Below are 18997 nucleotides of genomic sequence, written 5' to 3'. Positions count from 1 at the left end.
CTTTGGAATTTAGGATTATATTATCCACGGTTCTTACATTTCTTTTTATCCTGGTCAGGACTAATATTGAAATATGTTATGAAGAAGCTTTAACGTCAAAGACCGATGTTGATGACTGGGATATCTATATGGATATTATAATTTATCATTGATCTTAAAAAGATGTAGTTATAGATTTAAAGTATTTTACACCAATATAAGGCTTGACTTATGTTGTTATTCAATCATTTGGTAGACGAGAGGTCCTCTCTTTTCCGTAAATTAATCAGGTCCAAAAATTCCAGCCTATATAACATTGTATCATCTCTACAGAGAGGTTCTATCTCAGAAGTTTAGAGAATATGATTATTGGAAATCAGCAGTGTCCCCAAAAAAATTTCTGTTAGACTCAACTCCTCAATCCCCCCAATTTTCTTATCTGAGTTTTGGAATGATAGGCAAGTTTTGGTAAACTGGCAAGCCAATTCTATATAAAGTATTCATGACTATTATCATTGGGTCTTTGCATTAGAAGTTCAGTTATTACGACAGTGTTCTCCTATATGTTTCAGTGTAGGATTGAACACTTACCTGGTGGCAATGTGCTCAATGTTGTATTGTATTGTACTAATATGGCAAAAGTGTGCTTTGTTTTGTGGAGCTTAATGTTTTAGAAGACATTTTTTTGTAGATTGTTGAGAAAGGAAAGATTGTTGGGAGGAAGCTCTAGGTTAGTGTATTAAAATCCTGGAGTCCTACTCAGGTCCTCTTGGACCAAAATGTGTGGTGATTAGCTCTTACATACGGCAAGATGTATTTTTAACTATTCTGTCTCGAATTTATAGATATTGATAAAGATTAAAGACTGATAAATATCTCTGAAAGTGCTAAAGATTTTCATATGTTAAGTTTTGGTCACTCTTTATGTGCACCCACTTATTGATGAAGATAAAGGTCTGACCTTGTAACTTCCATGGTCGGAGTCATAGAAGGTGTTGAGTTCAACCCTGGCAGCTACTATGTAGACACCAAATTTTGACATGGCTGAAAGCTATTCCTTGCAACCCCGGTATACATGAAGGCTTAGCCGAATATCTGTGTGTTCTCCCAAGGGAGAGGTTAGTAGGCCACTTCTAGATGCTTCCATTCTTTCAGAACAAAGTGTCTGATGTATTAAAATTCAACATGTTCTTTGGTAATTGGTGAAGAGTCACTATAGCACCAAACAAATTGGTTGGCTATCTTTTTTTTAAGTGGACATCCATCCTTATCCCCTGGTTATAAATGATAACTGAATGTTTTTTAGACTGGTGGTAACAGTAGAACTACAGGTAAATTGGGGTCTAAGGAAAGGATAAATGACACAGTGGACTGAATGGGGACCAAAATAATCCTAATATTAAGATTTTCCCTAATCGAGTTCTATGTCCTGACCTAGTACAGTATAGCTATGAATTCTCCATCTAATTCAGTGAAGCAAAAGAGCAGAATAAAATCATCTTGTTTTCGAAATCCAAAAATAAAAAATTCCAATTGCCTCATTCACAGCAATGTTTTCCTAAAGATTCACGGTTTAGTCAGCATCTGCTTCCTGCGTTCAGCCCATCCATAGACGTAATGACTCTAAATTGTATGTGCCACAAATTCGTTCTGATATAGGTTTCTCCACGAGAGAGGTCGGCTCGCTATTTTTTCCCCCTTTTCCAAAATCAATTGTTAACAGGATTATGCTATGTATAAGATTTTTCACAGTAACTGGCAATTTACCATTGATAAGCGGGCTGTTATACCAACATGTGCAGAGATAATTGAGGGTCATTTTCTGTTTTTATATTGGAATTCAGGACTGAAGCCAGCCGTGCATCAGCAAAATGCTCAACTAATCCAGCTTCTCTCCCCAGGGACTCAATGGGCTGCTGTGCCCTAGTGATGGCAGGATTTAAAGGGACAGTTAGCCTAAAGAAAAGATGTATGTAGTGATGACTCAGGAAGGAAAGCTTAATGGCTCAAACAATAGCTCTAAGCTTATAGCAGACAGAAGAGATTCTGATATCCACTATATTGTAATTGAGTTAGCAGAAACGCGTTTCGGGCTGCAGCACAGCCCTATTTTTCATTATTGTCTTGCCTATCTACAATCATCAGCATAAAACATTATACATACAATGGCATAAAGGGGAATTTATTAAAATTACAGGCGGTCCCCTACTTAAGAACACTCGACTTACATACGACCGCTAGTTACAAACGGACCTCTGGATATTGGTAATTTATTGTACTTTAGTCCTAGGCTACAATGATCAGCTGTAGCAGTTATCAAATGTGTCTGTAATGAAGCTTTATTGTTAATATTGATTCTTATGACAACCCAACATTTTTAAAATCCAATTGTCACAGAGACCAAAAAAGTTCTGGCTGGGATTACAATGATAAAATATACAGTTCCGACTTACATACAAATTCAACTTAAGAACAAGCCTACAGAACCTATCTTGTATGTAACCCGGGCACTGCCTGTATGTTGTAGTTGCTTTGTATTTGGTTTCCTTGTATTGTACTATGGTTATAAATTACAGTCCACCAATACCTAGTGCAGCGAGGCAGCCATTTTTATCAGTTTATGCAATATTCATGAAGTCTAATATTACTTCAGGAACCAGAGCTTTGTCAATAACTATAACATTCCGTTTTACCAAGTCTTTAGATTTTATTAAGCACATTATTATTCTGGGTTGCGCATCTTTAATTTTGCACTGTGTTTATGTTTGCCATTAGATTTTTTTTCTATGTAGTCTGGAGAAATCTTTTTGTACGTTTATGTGAGTTTCTTTTGTAAGAAAAGATTTGCTTCTAATCTTTGGGCTTTGGAAAGAGTTAAAAATCTACTATAATGATGTCTATAGGGCCAGTAGTAGTTGTATCTGCATGACATGCTTGATATATTTCAAAGTTATTATTTTTTTACAAAAATACATGGTAAATCCATGTAATTGGTGGCCTTCCATATGCTGAATCGTAAAAATGATTGTAGATTATAATTTTTAGAGTACGTGGTCTTCTAGATAGAGGAACAGCACCCTAAGCCAAACCTCTCTCTCTCTAGTAACACTCTGAGCGAATCAGATTCACTGTTTGCCATCTGTTGGTTCCGCAGGGGTGGTGCCAGCACAGACATTCAATTCATTTTGAAGCTCTGTGTTGTGCAACCTGCGTACTAAGTAAAACAAAGTATATACATGTATCCCAAATTATTCCTTTAACTCTTTCCCATTCATCTCTGGACACAGGATAATGATATTCAACCCAGAACATAAATACTGTCATACCCAGAACAGCCATTTCAGTTTTACAACTCTCATAATGGAGTCAAAGTAAACACCCAGATGCAAGGAGAAGGGAATACGCTGTTCACACCAGCGAACATATAATTGTTATGGGGCTGACATGTGTTTATTATGAAGCAGGATTTATATTTACTCCGCTTCATACATATGGATGCATATAGAGGTATTCCTGTTGCGGTTGGTCTGGTGGATTTAAATGGTAATAAAACTTTAACAGGAAATTATTGGAATGTCATCCTTCAAGGAGCCGAGTCATTTATAGTAATAAGCGTCAATGGGATTAGACTATCTATACATACTGCGATGCTTGTAAATAGTCTACAGCCTTGGATTAAGAAGCAAATAACTATTATACATGTTTATTAGACTTAGAAGTACCTGAGGCTACACTGATTGAATATGCATGTTCTATTCTTACCATGCATACAAATGGATGTGTTTAGGAAACATTTGGTAGCTCTTGCCAATGTGACCAGGGGGCTTACACTCCCCAATAAATGGGGAATCATGGAACATTAAGCTGATCAATCAGTGTTTGGAGTCCAATGGCTGAGAATAATACGTAATGTGGTCATCACCTACCAAGAGTTGGGGTGATAGTAAGGTGATGTCCAATAAGTGTTTCCTTTTGCTTTTTCATTATTGATTAATCAGGTCTATCCAATTTAGTATATAAAAACACAAAAAGAAATATATATATCATGTTTTTATTTTTGGTACTCAGACTGTGATTAAAAGCTTCGGCTCCAAACGCGTCAGTCTGGACTATGTATGCCGTTCTTATTTATTGTTTCAATAAACCTGAAGTTTTATATAGTTGACAAGCTGTGCCGGAGGATACTTACTTTTCCTTCTATTTGAATACACGCCACTCAAGTGAGCCTCCGTAGCACGCTTGCCTTGATTGCCGAGGACCTGCAGCCTGTATTACATACATGTTTTTTTTCCTATTTAGTATAGTATCTTCTTTTAGTAGGCTACTTTTTGATTATTTGGTTGTTTAGATATTTGTTGTAATATTATGGATATTGTTACTTTGCTTGGAAATGTATGTTTTAAGCAACAAAGACATCTCAGATCGCTCTTTGAAAACGTATGGTAACCGTACGTGTATATTTGGGTTTCCTTCAGGCCCTCCAGAAAACATACACCTCAAAAAACATACTGGTAGGTTGATTAGATTGTGAACCCTATATGGGCAGGGACCGGTTTGGCAAGCTTTGTGTAGTGCTGGGTAATCTGTGTACACTATATAAAGGAATTATTATTATTTTATACGGCCTATTTTCACACATTGGTGTAAACGTACCCTTTGCCTGTATTTGCACTGAAATAATTTTGAGGGTCATGATTTTACCGAAGCAACATCATAACATTAACATAAAACTAACCCTGAAACCCAATGTATTTGGGAAAGTAAATCTAACGCTGAATTTGGACTCGCATGCATGTTTGATGATGATGCAGTTTACAGAGATGAGTGGAACAATCTGTTGTGTGTCTTTAGTGCTCTTTTGTTTTATTACCTAATAAAAACGATATCTTGGATATTGCCAATAAGACACTACAGTTTCCTAGGCCTAAAACCGACGTCATATATCTGTGTGTATTATGGGCTCTTTCCCGAGACACAGACACGTATTTGGTGACAAGTCTAAGAAAAGGTCACGTAATGAGTTAGGACTATTATAAGCATCAAAGCCATTACTAGTAAGCGTGAGCTACTCCTTAAGGCCAGCGTCTGAGACATGACATGTTTTACTGCTACTTCAACACTTTACTTTTCAAAACATTATAACAGGCTAGGGTTTCTAAAAAGGGATGTGGGAGGCAGCGTGGGTAATTCTAGCTAGTATTGTCAGCACTTACAAGATTCCTCAAATGTTTCATGATGGCCAACAGTACTGTTAACATCTGGACATCTAATGAGACAAGTCCCATTTATTACAGTGAAAGCAGAACATTGTGCAGAGGATAATACAGCTGGCGCTCGCTCCAGATTTATCATGTCTTTGCTCGGCCGCACTCACTTGGGGTCTCCAGACAGTTTATTCCTTCTGAACTTGTGACTGGCAATTTGGAAACATCACATTCACCCTCGTAAATTCTTATACTGTAAGGACCGAACAAAGACAGAGCCATAGAAATGAGGATAACATTTACTAATATCACTATTGCGTATATTGTCCTCTTCTCCCTGGGAGGCTATAAATTTTGGGAAACTAATCAGCGCTTATAGTTGCTCTCCTTGTGGTGAGTCAACTGATGTGGGGAGACAGACAGGCAGTGCTCCATGGGGGAAAAAAAATGTAAATTCGTTTTTTTTTTTTTTAAATCCAGAATAAAGTATAATGTCTATCTTTGGGTCACTGCACTGTAAGTAGAGAAGAATGAATCGATTCATAGATTTGGTAGGAATCTTTCATTTTTTCTGGCACCGAAATTAATCCTAAGATTTTATGATTTGCTTTTTATGAATCTTACAAAAGGGGGGCTGTCATTTATTCCATAGCTGAGGGAAAATTTAAAAATTTGTAAAAAATTCTATGAAATGACCAAAACTAGAACTTATTATATATGGGAATGAGCGGACATGATAAAGTTCAGGTTCGTTCTAATTTAGCCAAACCTGAACCTGGATCCCCACTGGTAACACTTGTGATCAGTGCTGTTCTGTTAACGACTGGGGGGTGGGGTGAGCTGAACATTGAACCCAAAATTTAGCTCTAGTCCGGTTTTGGGTTCGATTGTCACTAGTCACTTCCACGGCCAATGGAGCAACATTGGTTTGGTGCCGAATTTGCATACTCGTTTCCCATGGAGCATTCGTCTGAGACTGGGAGCCAGTACTCCCCATCCACAGCTCTTCTAATGTAGACCTGTCAACAAACTTTGACTGACAAATTACTGTGGAGGCCACTAGTTGTAGCCATATGGGGAATTTCTGGGGTCCTACATTTCTGATGAAGTCTATTAATAGCAGCAGTGTCCTTTACATCATAAAATATTTTAATTTATTAACAAAACACAGGTATATAAAATGTATTCCAGTTCTTTTCTACCATCTCTTATGCATGACGGAAATAGCATTTCATGTACAAGTGTCCTCTTCGCTTTGTACTTGTAACCCTGTCCGGCTTTTATTCCGCCACTTCACTCATGGAGAGCAGTAGCCGGCTCTGCTCCGCCATCCTCATTGTCTACACAACCATAAATTATTCCAAAGCATTAAAAAGGGGAAGTGAAAGATGGGGCAATTATGTTAGAAAATATATTCCGCTGGATATTTATTCCCCATTAAGCGTGTGTTTGCGATGATTTCTCTGCATTGACTTGTCACTGAGGTCATGTAATAGACATGAGATGGGCGATATCTAATTTATAGAGAGAGTAAATCTGCCCCCGATGACATTTAGGAAAACATATTGCCCTCATTCAATCTATGGAGATAATTTAAAGTATTTACAATAATTTTTTTTCTAGTCTGTAATAATGAACATATCCAAATATAATAATGTTCATTGCCAGCAATGTCTGGGAAGCTGCATTCCTAAACCTGGAAGTGAGGATTTCCTGTTTTTTGGTTGGATATTAAAATATAATTCAGATGATGGATTAATAAGGTGAAAGTATTAATTTGGTGTTAAATTTGTATTCAATTTTGTGTATGTTTGTTTTTTAAGACTGAAGTTGGTTTATGTTACATTATAAGTAGTGATTTGCCGACCCTAACCACATTGTGCAAGTCCATGCCGAAACATTGTGGCTTCAGGTCCCGATTCCAGCACCGATTACGGGTGTTAGCGGTAGGAGTGACCGTTCTGGGTTTCCACGTGTTAACTGTTACCAATTAGCTACCAGTTTTAGACATGTTTACTCTAGAGCCTACCATTCGAACCGTTGTCATGTGAGGTGAAGATGGGGCATGTCACCTCTGCAGTCAATCACTGGCCTTACATACACAAACTTCACATCACTCTACTACCTAGGATTTAACTACCACTATAGAAGCCATAGAGACTAATGTGGGGTCCAGGGAGTCAGGTGGGCACAGCCTAAGAGGAAACAAAGAATATTCATGCTTAAATGGAGGGGAGTTCAACCATAAATTTAGGCCTAGCCTTTCCAAGTAGTGCCCTGCCTTTTAAGTCCACAATAGCATTCTAAGCTCAGATACCCCTGTCTTTTTTCATTGATGATATAAGATTTTGGAAACTTTTAGTATTTTAGCTATTTTGGAAGGTAAATGCTTGAACAAAAAATAGCTTTATCAGCTTTCTTGTATAGAGTTGTACTATTCGATTTTGGTAGCTTCACACTTTCAATGACTGTGCAGCCTGGCCCTGCCCTCATACAGTTGCTAGAAGTGAATTAAGGGGCGGGCCAGACTACACAGCCTGACAACAATACCACAGGCTCTATGTCCTGCTTTCATGACCAATCAAAGCTCATACTATATTACTTTTCTTTCGACTTTCCGCCTCTTTAAGAAGATGCGTTTTCAAAGTGAGTTAACATTGTGAATTTGCATTTCATTTTAGTGTACTGCATCATTTTGCTTTATTCAATATAGTAGTGTCCTGTTTTGCTATTTTTCACTTGTTTTAAATTTCCAGGGCCAATCTGTGGTTAGTATATGCTGATATGTAAATTGGTTTGTTATGTAGTGTCTGCGAAGCATGGATACTGAATATAGAACAGTATTTAGCATAACGGTGCATAAAAAATATACCGACTTGTAGTCAGCAGAAGAATTAAATGCACATAACACAGCGCAGACATTGGAACTCTTATTAACTATTTTCAGATGTCGATACATTCCCTAGACCATAAATATTAAAATGTTTACTTTTTGTTTAAGAGCAACCCAGTCCCCGCTTACATATGGAAACATTTAGCACGGCTGACATCTGTGAATGGATATCGTGCAATATATTTTTTCCATCTGTGAATGAAGTTTAGAAAAAAAAGGCCTTCAGAGTTGACATTAAAGTCATCATTGAAATGCTGATATATTCCACATTGTTTGGTAATGTAAACATCCATGGTACCTTTGCCCTGGAAGCATAGGGTGTGCATATATAGCAATGCCGATACCTTGTTTTGCTGCGCTATAAGATTGCGCATCTTGGATGAATTACCTACTTCTTACATAGCGTTGACTCCTGCAGTAGGTCTTCATTACAAATGAGGAGCTTGATCTCGGCAACACGTATACGGGTAAAAGACACAGGACGAAGCCTAGACAGATTCTTACATTGGTTCCCAACACTCATGTCAACTGTGAGTGTGATCAAAGGCCGTTCTGTTGGCCCAAGAGACAAGTAATGATATCTGTTCTCCAAGTATGTGTAAACAGAGCGCTACATGGTCTAAGGACATGGAAAAAACTAGGCAATGTCCTGATCTCAAACGATCCATTCAGTGTGTTACTGTCTTACTGGGAAAGAATAATAAAGAGAATTCTTTTATTTTCCAGGGAATTGGTTGTTCTGTTTTGAATCCTGGGTATATTTGTATAGACCTATTGTAATGCTATCATGCAGAGGCATTGGAAGTGCTAAGGTCACCCTGGACATTTACTTACCCGGTCCAGTCGCCATCCTGCGGCGCGTTGATCCAGCAAGGATTCGAGTCTGCCGGAATTCACTACGGACGTGTGCCCGATATCCAGCAGGATCGCGTGCGCCAAAAACCTGGGGCAATTCGGCGCAAAACGGAAATATTTGGGAAAACCCGACGGAATCGTGGTCCGTGGACCCTTAGTAAATGTGCCCCTTTGTGTCTGATGGAGGTTGATGGACCATCTACCTTACACATAGAACCGATATTATAAATGACACATGGTATGTGGGGGACCCCATTACATATTTAGCAGTGAGACTGAATGGGAGGAATTTATCATGGGTTTTTTTGTCTATGTTTAGAGTTGTTTCGGCGCAGTTGTGGTACAAATGCTGTTTGTGACTTTCCATTGCACCAAATGAAGATAGGACAGTGCAAAGTGCCTTTAAAGTGGACCTATCTTGCGCCAAATTCATTATTTGCTTAGACTAGTTTTCACAATACTGAATTCATGATTTGTGAATTGGCTCAAATTTCCTTTAGGCCCATGTTTTGGAGCAAAATTAAACTAGTCACCCCATGGCGTAGAAATAGGACAAAAACCACTACCAAATTTATCAAGACAAATTGTAATAATAAATTCCCCCCAGAGTGTTGCTCCCTGTATATCACATCATGTACTATATAGACAGAACAATTTTTAGTGTGTAAACTGGGCAACTACCCAGGACCCAAGGACAGGACCTTCCGGGACAAGCCAAAACCTCCTAGCAATATGGAGTGATGTATGATGTGCAATATTTAGTGGTAACAATATGGCAGTATAATGTCGGCTCTTTAGGCGAGCATTACTTGGATGCTACATATAATTTGCAATCAAAATTGGGGCTTTTGCTGTATATGTCACCAATGTATTGGCAGTTTTAGCCGTAATACGTGGCCCATCATTTGGGCTAAAAGTACGAAACAATGCTCAAGAATGGCACATGGCAATTTTTTGTACTTATTATAGAAATAGATGTGCAGCTAATTTTAAAGATCTGATTACAATTGACTTGTTGAAAATAAATCCGTGTCATGCAGTAGAGCTTATGTGTCACCAGCAATGATTGATTGTCCTCTGGAGGTGGCCTCTTGTCTGGACATTGTCAAAGAGGACAGGGTTGTTTTTCTGTTTCTCAGTTAACGTCTGTAATGTTTTTGCTTCTAAGAAGCCATCAATGACTTTTTTCCTTCTCTTTGCTATAATCTGAAACAAAAGTCCTGGTCACTTGCCTGCTGAAAACATGTTTCTTGAATTTACGTTCCTATCTTCTACTTTACCAGAGGGTTCTATGTGTGTACAGGGATTAAGATTGACCCATTATATCACCATGTATCTCCATCATGAACTCGATGTAAAACGAGGAGCAGATGGTATTATTTTGGCTCCATTTCAATGACCTTTGGGTTTAAGTCTTGGTTGGTCAGAATCAAGTCTCCATTCTAAGCTAGGTCTTGACAGACAGCCAAGTTCCTTAGTGGAAGTAAAACGTAATCATTGCCATTCCTCTATTTCCTCAAGTTAGAACATCCAAAACCCAAAAAAGCTTGGACGAAACTGAAAACATATCCTAAAGTGTGACTTAATTGTATCATAAAACAGCGTGCTGTCGACCGCAGTCCATTAAAAGCAAGAGAGTAGAACACAAAAAAATGGGAAACAAGGGAGCACCAGTCATGCCAGCGCTATATTTACTGTGCTGTGGCAAGTGTTAATGACTGGCATTAGCCATCGTGCCACCATTGTCCTGCCATCTTTCTTTTCCATCCGCACATCCTGCTCTAATTCTAAACAACAGCGTTTTACTGGATAATCCGCTAAGAGAAAACAGATTGGCTGGGTGCCGTCCAAATGACAGAATGATGTTTTGTTGTAAATAGTTGAATTAGAGGATACACATTGTGCCTTATTCCTGTACAGCAATCCCTTAGCCGAAATCTACTCCCTCCCTTTACTGGTCCCACATGTTTCAAATCTGGGTATCTGGACAGTCTTTTCCAATAGTTCAGGCTGAGTGTTAGCAGAATGGAATCCAGATGGACCGGCATTCTCGCTGCTATCTGCAAACTAGGTCTGGCAAATGTCCTCCTATCTTTATTTCCTTGGCAAGAGAGAAATACTTGCGTGTATTTAGATGGCGCGCATTAATTGTCGCCCTTCACTTTGTTGCCGTCTATGCTAAAAGCAATTTATTCCCTGCTGATAATGAAGCAAAGGTCGGCCGAGGTGAGGCGAGTGCGACATCGCCGGTGGGATAAATGTATCACTCATTAGCCACAATAGACACTACATTTATTTTATTTTTATTGATACATATTTTTATCTTTTAGAGTGTCTTTATATACTATGGTGTTAATGCCTGTAAGTGAAGGAGATTTGTAGCGTAGAAACATAAAAATATGGAAACAATCATAATGCAATCTCTCAGATAACTAGGAAGGGGACTGAAGATGCTGCGTGTAATAGACCTTCTTTGGTCAAGGAGTAAGAGTTCTCTTTACGGAAACTTTGCTAATTAAGGCTGCCTTGCAGGCGTGTGGAGACTGTAGCCATTGATGCTCGACTAGGGGATTCTGGGAAATATGCAAATATGTTTTCCAGGATGGGACCAGGACATGTAAACAGCGTTTAACGTCTAATGGCATTGTGGATGGTCCAACAATCATACAGCTTATAATGCGCTTAATGCCACCCCTAGGATTGGTCACATCTAATATTGCTGATTTTTAAAGATGTGTTTTACATATGGGGGTAGATTAGTAGCCTGATATTGTATATGGCTACACATTGGAAGCAGGCCGGGTCAGTGCTGAGGGTTAGCGTCATAAGTTGGTGGTGCTGATTTTGGCACAACTGGAATGGAAGCAAAGGCATAGGAAAAACGTTTCTGATAAAGTGGGGGGGTGTCACATTCAAGGAACTCCAATTGTTAACCATTGCACAGAGTCAACGTAGACTAAAGGGTGGTTCTAATTTTAATGGACTATGAACTACCAAGTATTTTTTCTATTTTTGTGCACTTTTTTTCATGTTTTTAAGCATTTATATGGAATAAACTATTTGGTTTTACCTTACTTGCTGGAGCCACCTCTTTTTCTCTACGTCAAGTATTGATGGTCTCAGCTATGTGTCCTACATGTTTGGAAATTTTATGTGGTTTGGGTTGCGTGTTGGTGCAATGCTTGCTCCTTTTTTCTGTTAGCTCTGATTTAAGCGCTTGGGGCAGCAGAATCTGTACGTTAGGGGCAACAACATGAGGCCACCAGTGAACAACTATATACCCCCACTGGTCTTATAACGGAACAGACCACTTGGATTTTTTCCCTGTAGAGTCAATTATATACAACAAACATCTTCAACTAAAAAATGTATTCCCATGCTTGGTATTGAAAATCCTACAGTTGTTTGCAATCTTCACCAGTGATCCCTAGATCCCCAAATGATCTAGTTATTTTCTTTAAAGTTTAATTTTTTTTTGTCTGATTTTCTCTCTGTGTGAGGTTCCTCTTTGTAACCCAAACTAATGGGTTCATTGATTGTCTATGACAGCGTATTTCGGAGTTTGTATTCTAAGAACTGCAGATCATAAACTCTTGGAATCAAATAGATTCTCCAATATTAGAATGAGTATAATTTTTGTTATTATTTTTGTGTGCGTATAGTACAATATCTCTATCTTACGGTTTACATACATTAAATGAGCAGAGTTGTCAAGTCTCTCTACAGTTTGCACTTATTTGAATGAATATTAGCCGATTCTGAGTCACGTTTTGGCCCGGTGCCACGGTCTTCATCACAAGCTGCACACTTATCCTTTGTGCAGTCGAGGGTTGGGGTTGTTTCTAGTTTAATAGCTCACTGGGAAAATCTAGTACACAGGTGTCAGCCATAATCTCAGCCCACTTCTGAGATCCTTCAGCTAATGATTCCAGATGATGATGCAAATGTTTATTCATTTGAACCAACTTGACCTAGAAAGAATGAAGTAGAGAAGCAAAAGGATCTGTGCTTTCCACCATATGACTCTCCCAGCGGCCGGCACAATAGTGTACAGAGATGATGACTGACTAAAGGGAATTATAGAGTTACAGTCCCCAGTAGTCCAAAGCCACTGAAGATTTGCTCCAAACACTTTGCCTTATTGTTGTTTGGGTCCATAAGTTGTTGGAACCAGGGGCATAACTAGGAGAGGCGGGGCCCCGTAGCAGACCTCTAAATGGGGTCCCCTTAAAAATGTACATATTACACTCATATATACACACAGATTTCTAAACCTACATACATAAAAGTACAGTTTTTGCACTTATACACATACATTTATACACTCACACACACATATAGAGCAAATACACATCACATATAGATACACATACAGTGCCATATACAGACTACAAAATATATATGCTCCATACACCATATGCACATAAAGCATAAATACATCCCAGATACAAACATACAGCATTTATATTTACACATACAATATATTCACACCATATACACATACATAAAGTATACATCATTTATTTTAAATAAATTTATTTTTCTCAGTATTTTGTCTGTGCAAACAAGGCGGGTTCCGTGCCGACTTCAACGTGACCTTGGAGGTGAGCTGGGAAACCCCTTTTTTTCTTCCTGATACATCATTTATACATCACATATACATACAAATAAAGTGGTATATACAGACATACAGCATATATGTATACAGGCGGTCCCCTACTTAAGAACACCCAACTTACATACGACCCCTAGTTACAAACGGACCTATGGATTTGGGTAATTTCCTGTACTTTAGTCCTAGGCTACAATTAACAGCTATAACAGTTATCACAGGTGTCTGTAATGAAGCTTTAGTGTTAATTCTGGTTTTTATGACAACCCAACATTTTTAAAATCCAATTGTCACAGAGACCAAAAAATTTTTGACTGGGGTTACAATTATAAAGTATACGGTTCCGACTTACATACAAACTCAACTTGAGAACAAACCTACAGACCCTATCTTGTATGTAACTCGGGGACTGCCTGTATATACACATAAAGTATATACACATTTACGAAACACGTCCATACTTTTAAGCGGAGTGGCAGAATTCATTCTCAATATGCTGCTCCATCAATTTGAACACGACCCACATCCCTGTGATTTGGGATCCAAAAATATGGTACTTTTAAGAGGCTTGACCATTTCACTGAATACGATGTGAAGCTTTCCAGTGCAACCAAGACAACTAAAGGGAGCTCCATCCTTGTGTATTTACCAATTTATTTGTCAATGGATCGAATCTCAAAATACTTAGACTTTGTCAGACTTTGGAGGGAACACCTTGGTGACAAGAGGGTCAGTTGTCATTTTCATTTTACTTTCCTAAAAGGACAAATAGGGGGCCAACACAACAAAAAAAATCTGTATTGCTAAAAACTAAAACAGACTAAAATCAGGAGAGTTGACCCAGCGGCAGATTAAGGCATCCATGGGTCCTGGGCTGTATCAGTATTATAGCCGCAAAAATTCCCTTAGAATCAAGCTAAACTTGAGCCTACTTTCAATTTGTGGTTTCAGGACCTTTGGGGACCTTCAAAGGTCCTGAATTGGCTTTCTGTACATATGTGTTAATAACAAGAACAAATATAACAGTACTTCATCGTTGAAGGTCCTTCTTAGTATAAAATTTGTGTCTGTGTGTATGGTTTAGGTGGCCCCTAAAAGGCTTGGGCCCAGGGCTACCGCCCATACTGCCTATATTATTAGCCACCAATCTTTATATCTTTATATACTCATTCCCTTACACACACTTATATAATAATTCCCATCTCTGTTCCCAATTTTTGGTTTTAAATGCCTAAATCCCTGCCAAGCGCCGCCTGCCTCCCTGCTGTCGTGCCCTCCCCACCATATTTTAAGTAGAAATCTCCTCTCTGTAATAACATGTCTAGTGCTCATGTTGTCACCATCTAGACACATAGACTGTGAATTACGCCAGCTTGCAATATTTACAGTAATTGGAATACACCTGTAATCTTTTCCCTTTAAGCGGCAGTATAAACCGGACTATTTGTGCATTTTCTCCACTAATGAACAAGTATAAACAATCGGCTGCTGTGTAAACAAAGGAAAAGCTTTTTACTATGTGACATATGGTATTTATCTATTGTTGCCTCGGAATAAAACGAGAGAAAATAGGGTCGGAGATAGGGCCAGGAGACTTGCCGCATTATACAGGCTAGCAAAACAAAAGCGGGAGAGCGGGCGGAGAGCAGGTGCTGCTTCCAGGGGACGGATGGCGAGCGCTGCCAACACTTCACCTGTAGAACAGAGCATCAGGTTTGGGTTTGTCAGAGCTGTCATAAGGGGATTCATTACCATCTCGCCTTTTCATTTACTTCCTTCCTCTTCTATCCTTGGGTTATAGCTTTCACTATTATCTCCTTCTGTGGGAGAAGCATCTGTGCCGTGTGGGAAAAAAAAAAACCCAATCCTCTAAAGATTATGGATCGCAGTTTAATGAGGTCTGGCTGTGTGGCTCAGAAGTCAAGCTTGTATTGTCTTTACACAAGAGTATATAATAGTATATACATATATTTTATATATATATAGCATTTAACACTTGTATTTTACCCTTTCGGCAGATCGTACTGAGAAGCGCTCCACAATGCCAGACTCACCTGTGGATGTGAAGACACAATCCAGGCTGACGCCTCCGACAATGCCGCCTCCCCCGACCACACAGGGAGCCCCAAGAACAAGCTCATTTACTCCCACGACATGTAAGGAATTGTTTCTTTCAAAATGTTTTAACTGCTTGGCTGTTAATGAAACCTTTTATAATGGATCTTTCATTAAACTGTTGAACGGTGGAGGCACCATGACATGTGTCACTAGTCACACATGACCCCAGTCCATAGTGGGGATAAGTATCATATCACTAAGTGTCCAACCACTGGCACTCTCTATGATAACAAGAATGAGGGCAGCTAGTTCTCATGATTGCTCCATGGATATGTAATGTTGGTGGATAAAATGCCAAGATCTAGTTATTTCAGAAGCCCTATAGAAGTTTTTGAAGTCCATATGGTCAACATCGGTAAGAAAACAGACCCTTGTGACCCTTGATCACTTGGAATATCAGCATTTGGAGCACAGTAATCAGATCCTTGAATCTTGTGGATGGAGAATAACTGCCATTATTGGTGCAACCCCTTTAAGCTCCCAGATAGCTGTTGACTAAGCATTTTTTGGCTGACAACTACCCCTCCTGAATACTTCTAACTCAGCTGTGTTTCCATATTGCAGACAATCCGCCTAGTGGATTATCTCCCCCCAGGAAATACAATTAGACATGTTGAAATCCAACTGGCCGATCCCTCTCTTATAATCTGACATTGTATAGACCAGTGAGGCCTATATATATATATTACCTGGTTCTTTGGTCCTGGTAATATTGTTGTGTCCAACTGGAGGAGTCTCAAGTTTGAAAACCAACTGGGGTACCTCTGGTTAAGAGGCTTTTTAAACATCTGGACAATTGTTTTTTTATATTACAAATGTTGTAAATTATTTTTGCACTTCTTTCCACCATTGTCTTCATGACTGTTACTTTAAGTGCTTAACTTTAGTTAGGAAATATGGTCCAAGTCTTTTTCTTAAGCAAAGACCATGACTTGTTTGTCAGGTAAATATAATGGAAATGCTAGCATGACTCCATCTTGAAATTTTCCTACTAATATTTGTAAAATCAGCCATTTTATCTTCTTGTGAAAGGCAAATATTACATAAAACAATCTTGCCCTATGCCCAAGGCACAGAATCATGTATTTTTGACACCCTGTCCTGTAAGCACCGTATTAATGACATCATTAACAAAATGATAGGGTTTGGGTAAGTTCTTCGCATAAACGTGATTGCTATGTTCAGGATAAACGCTGCAAATGGTTCGCTCTTTAGAAATAGGCGCTTAAAAATGGCCCCTGAATGGGACATTCAAAAGTATATATCCTGCTGCTTTAATGCCACTGAAGTGGCCAATCAAACCTCGTGAATTGGACGGTGTCAGGTCGTAAGATAAGGCATTTACAATTCTTTAAAGGGAAAGAATACAATACAAAACATTTTGTAGAGTTATCTAGGAATCGTGTGTACTATGGAGTCATTACATATAAAATAGAATTTAGATAGACTTGTTGACCAAATAGAATAGTCACATACATTGAAAGAAAATAGACATAATAGTCTATACATTTACAATATTTTCACTGGATTTAATTCCCATGTAGCTTTGAAAACAAAAATAAATTGGTGAAATAGGTAAAATGGGCTGAAATACTAAGAATAGGTTCAGTATTCAGTTAAAAAAATTAAAATATTATACACCCCACCAATCTCTTGCCACTGCCATTCTAAATCTTCCTGTATTCCCCAGATGGTGTCTATTTACTGTTTCTTTTTGGCAAACAGGAAATGGCTACTTAGCCAATTAAAGGCCACACATTTTTGTTCCACTTTAGCCAATGATTGCTTGAGTTTTGTTTTTCTTTTGACAAAGAAGAAACAGGAAGTAGAGAGCAGTAGGGGGAGTTTCTGTTGGTCCCATCCTCTTTATATTGGATAAAGGGAACCTGAACACGATAACCCTTTCCAGGGGAACATCATTTTAGCAAATAAAGGTGTAGGCAATGAGCGCGAGGATCATGAAAATGGGAGAAGACCCTTCCGTCACTCATGGGGTATAGGCAAATCCCATACTCTTGGGGAAGGGGACTGTCCATGTTATTTATGGTATAAGACAATGGTACAAAGATGATGTTTTAAAGATGTAATTCTTCAATACAAATGATAACCACTCTATTTTTTCCTAATTAGTGACAAATGGGACAAGTCATTCACCAACAGCACTGAATGGAGCTCCGTCCCCTCCTAATGGCTTTAGTAATGGACCATCATCCTCTTCCTCATCTTCACTGGCCAATCAACAGTTGCCTCCAGCGTGTGGTGCCCGGCAGCTCAGTAAACTAAAGAGATTCCTCACCACGTTACAGCAGTTTGGCAATGATATTTCACCGGAAATTGGTGAAAGAGTACGCACCCTTGTTCTTGGATTAGTGGTAAGAAGAACCAGATTGAGAAATGATCACAAGTTTTCCTTCACATATTAGTGGGAAAATGGCATGTGATGGAGAGATGAGATGTGATGTAGCAGGAAGCTTTATATATAAGATATTGGGCAAACAAATTATGCTTTTCCCTCCGTGGCTTCTGACTGTCACACAGATTTAATAAAGAAGAGACTGTTTTATAATTTTTTTTCTTCTCCCCAATAACGTAAAATATGTTAATATGATTTCTCCCCTCTCACAGCCTGGGTCTCACACAAATAATGTTGAGAGAGAGACTGTAATATGATGTCCCCCTTCCACTCTTACAGCATGTTTCTCACACAGATCATTTAGAAAAGAGACTGTAACATGATTTCTCACATGTGTCTGAGACTGTTAAATCAACCCCCCTCGCAGTCTTATATAAATACCCTGGAAGGTAGGCTGTATTATTTATTTCTTCCTCCTCCCTCTTATAGAATGGACCAATGAAAAATACTGTGGAAGAGAGACTGTAATATGATCCTTCTCTTAGCTGGAGTTACATTGTGGTTCAAAGACAGTGATATTCATCCCCTCTCCTCTTTCACAACCCAAGCAACACATAGACACAGCAGTTATGATCCCTCCCTCCCGCAGCATGACCAATTCATAGGGAAAAAGAAAAAAATAAGGGATTTTATATATATATATATATATATATATATATATATATAAAAATAATAAATTCGGTATTATAATATAACATAACATTTGGTAAATGCTGTTTAATAATGGTAAATTCTTGTCTTTGCCTTTCATCCATGTCATATTGTGTGATCATTGTGGAATACTGGAATGATGTGCTGACAGATTTATAGGCTCGAAGCCTCAGATTGAATTGTTAATTTATGCAGAAATATCGGAGCAGACGATATGTAATAATATAATTATAATTACTTGCCTGTTTCTCGGGCTTTGATTTATTATTTGC

At 38.6% G+C, this 18997-nt stretch overlaps 1 protein-coding gene across 7 annotated transcripts in view; it reads left to right on the top strand.

Annotated features, from left to right (window-relative positions):
- Window positions 1–18997, top strand: part of RUNX1T1 (RUNX1 partner transcriptional co-repressor 1) — a 110472-nt gene that overhangs the window by 58065 nt on the left and 33410 nt on the right. For all 7 annotated transcript variants that reach the window (XM_072151522.1, XM_072151527.1, XM_072151521.1 and 4 more), the window contains exons 2-3: window positions 15562–15699; window positions 17792–18033. In XM_072151522.1, the coding sequence (XP_072007623.1) occupies window positions 15562–15699; window positions 17792–18033 (380 nt within the window). The remainder of the gene's footprint in view (window positions 1–15561; window positions 15700–17791; window positions 18034–18997) is intronic.

This window comes from Engystomops pustulosus, chromosome 5, assembly GCF_040894005.1.
Source record: "Engystomops pustulosus chromosome 5, aEngPut4.maternal, whole genome shotgun sequence".
Lineage (NCBI taxonomy): Eukaryota > Metazoa > Chordata > Amphibia > Anura > Leptodactylidae > Engystomops > Engystomops pustulosus.
Note: the sequence above shows the minus strand (reverse complement) of the source record. Positions and strands in the feature narration are given on the sequence as shown.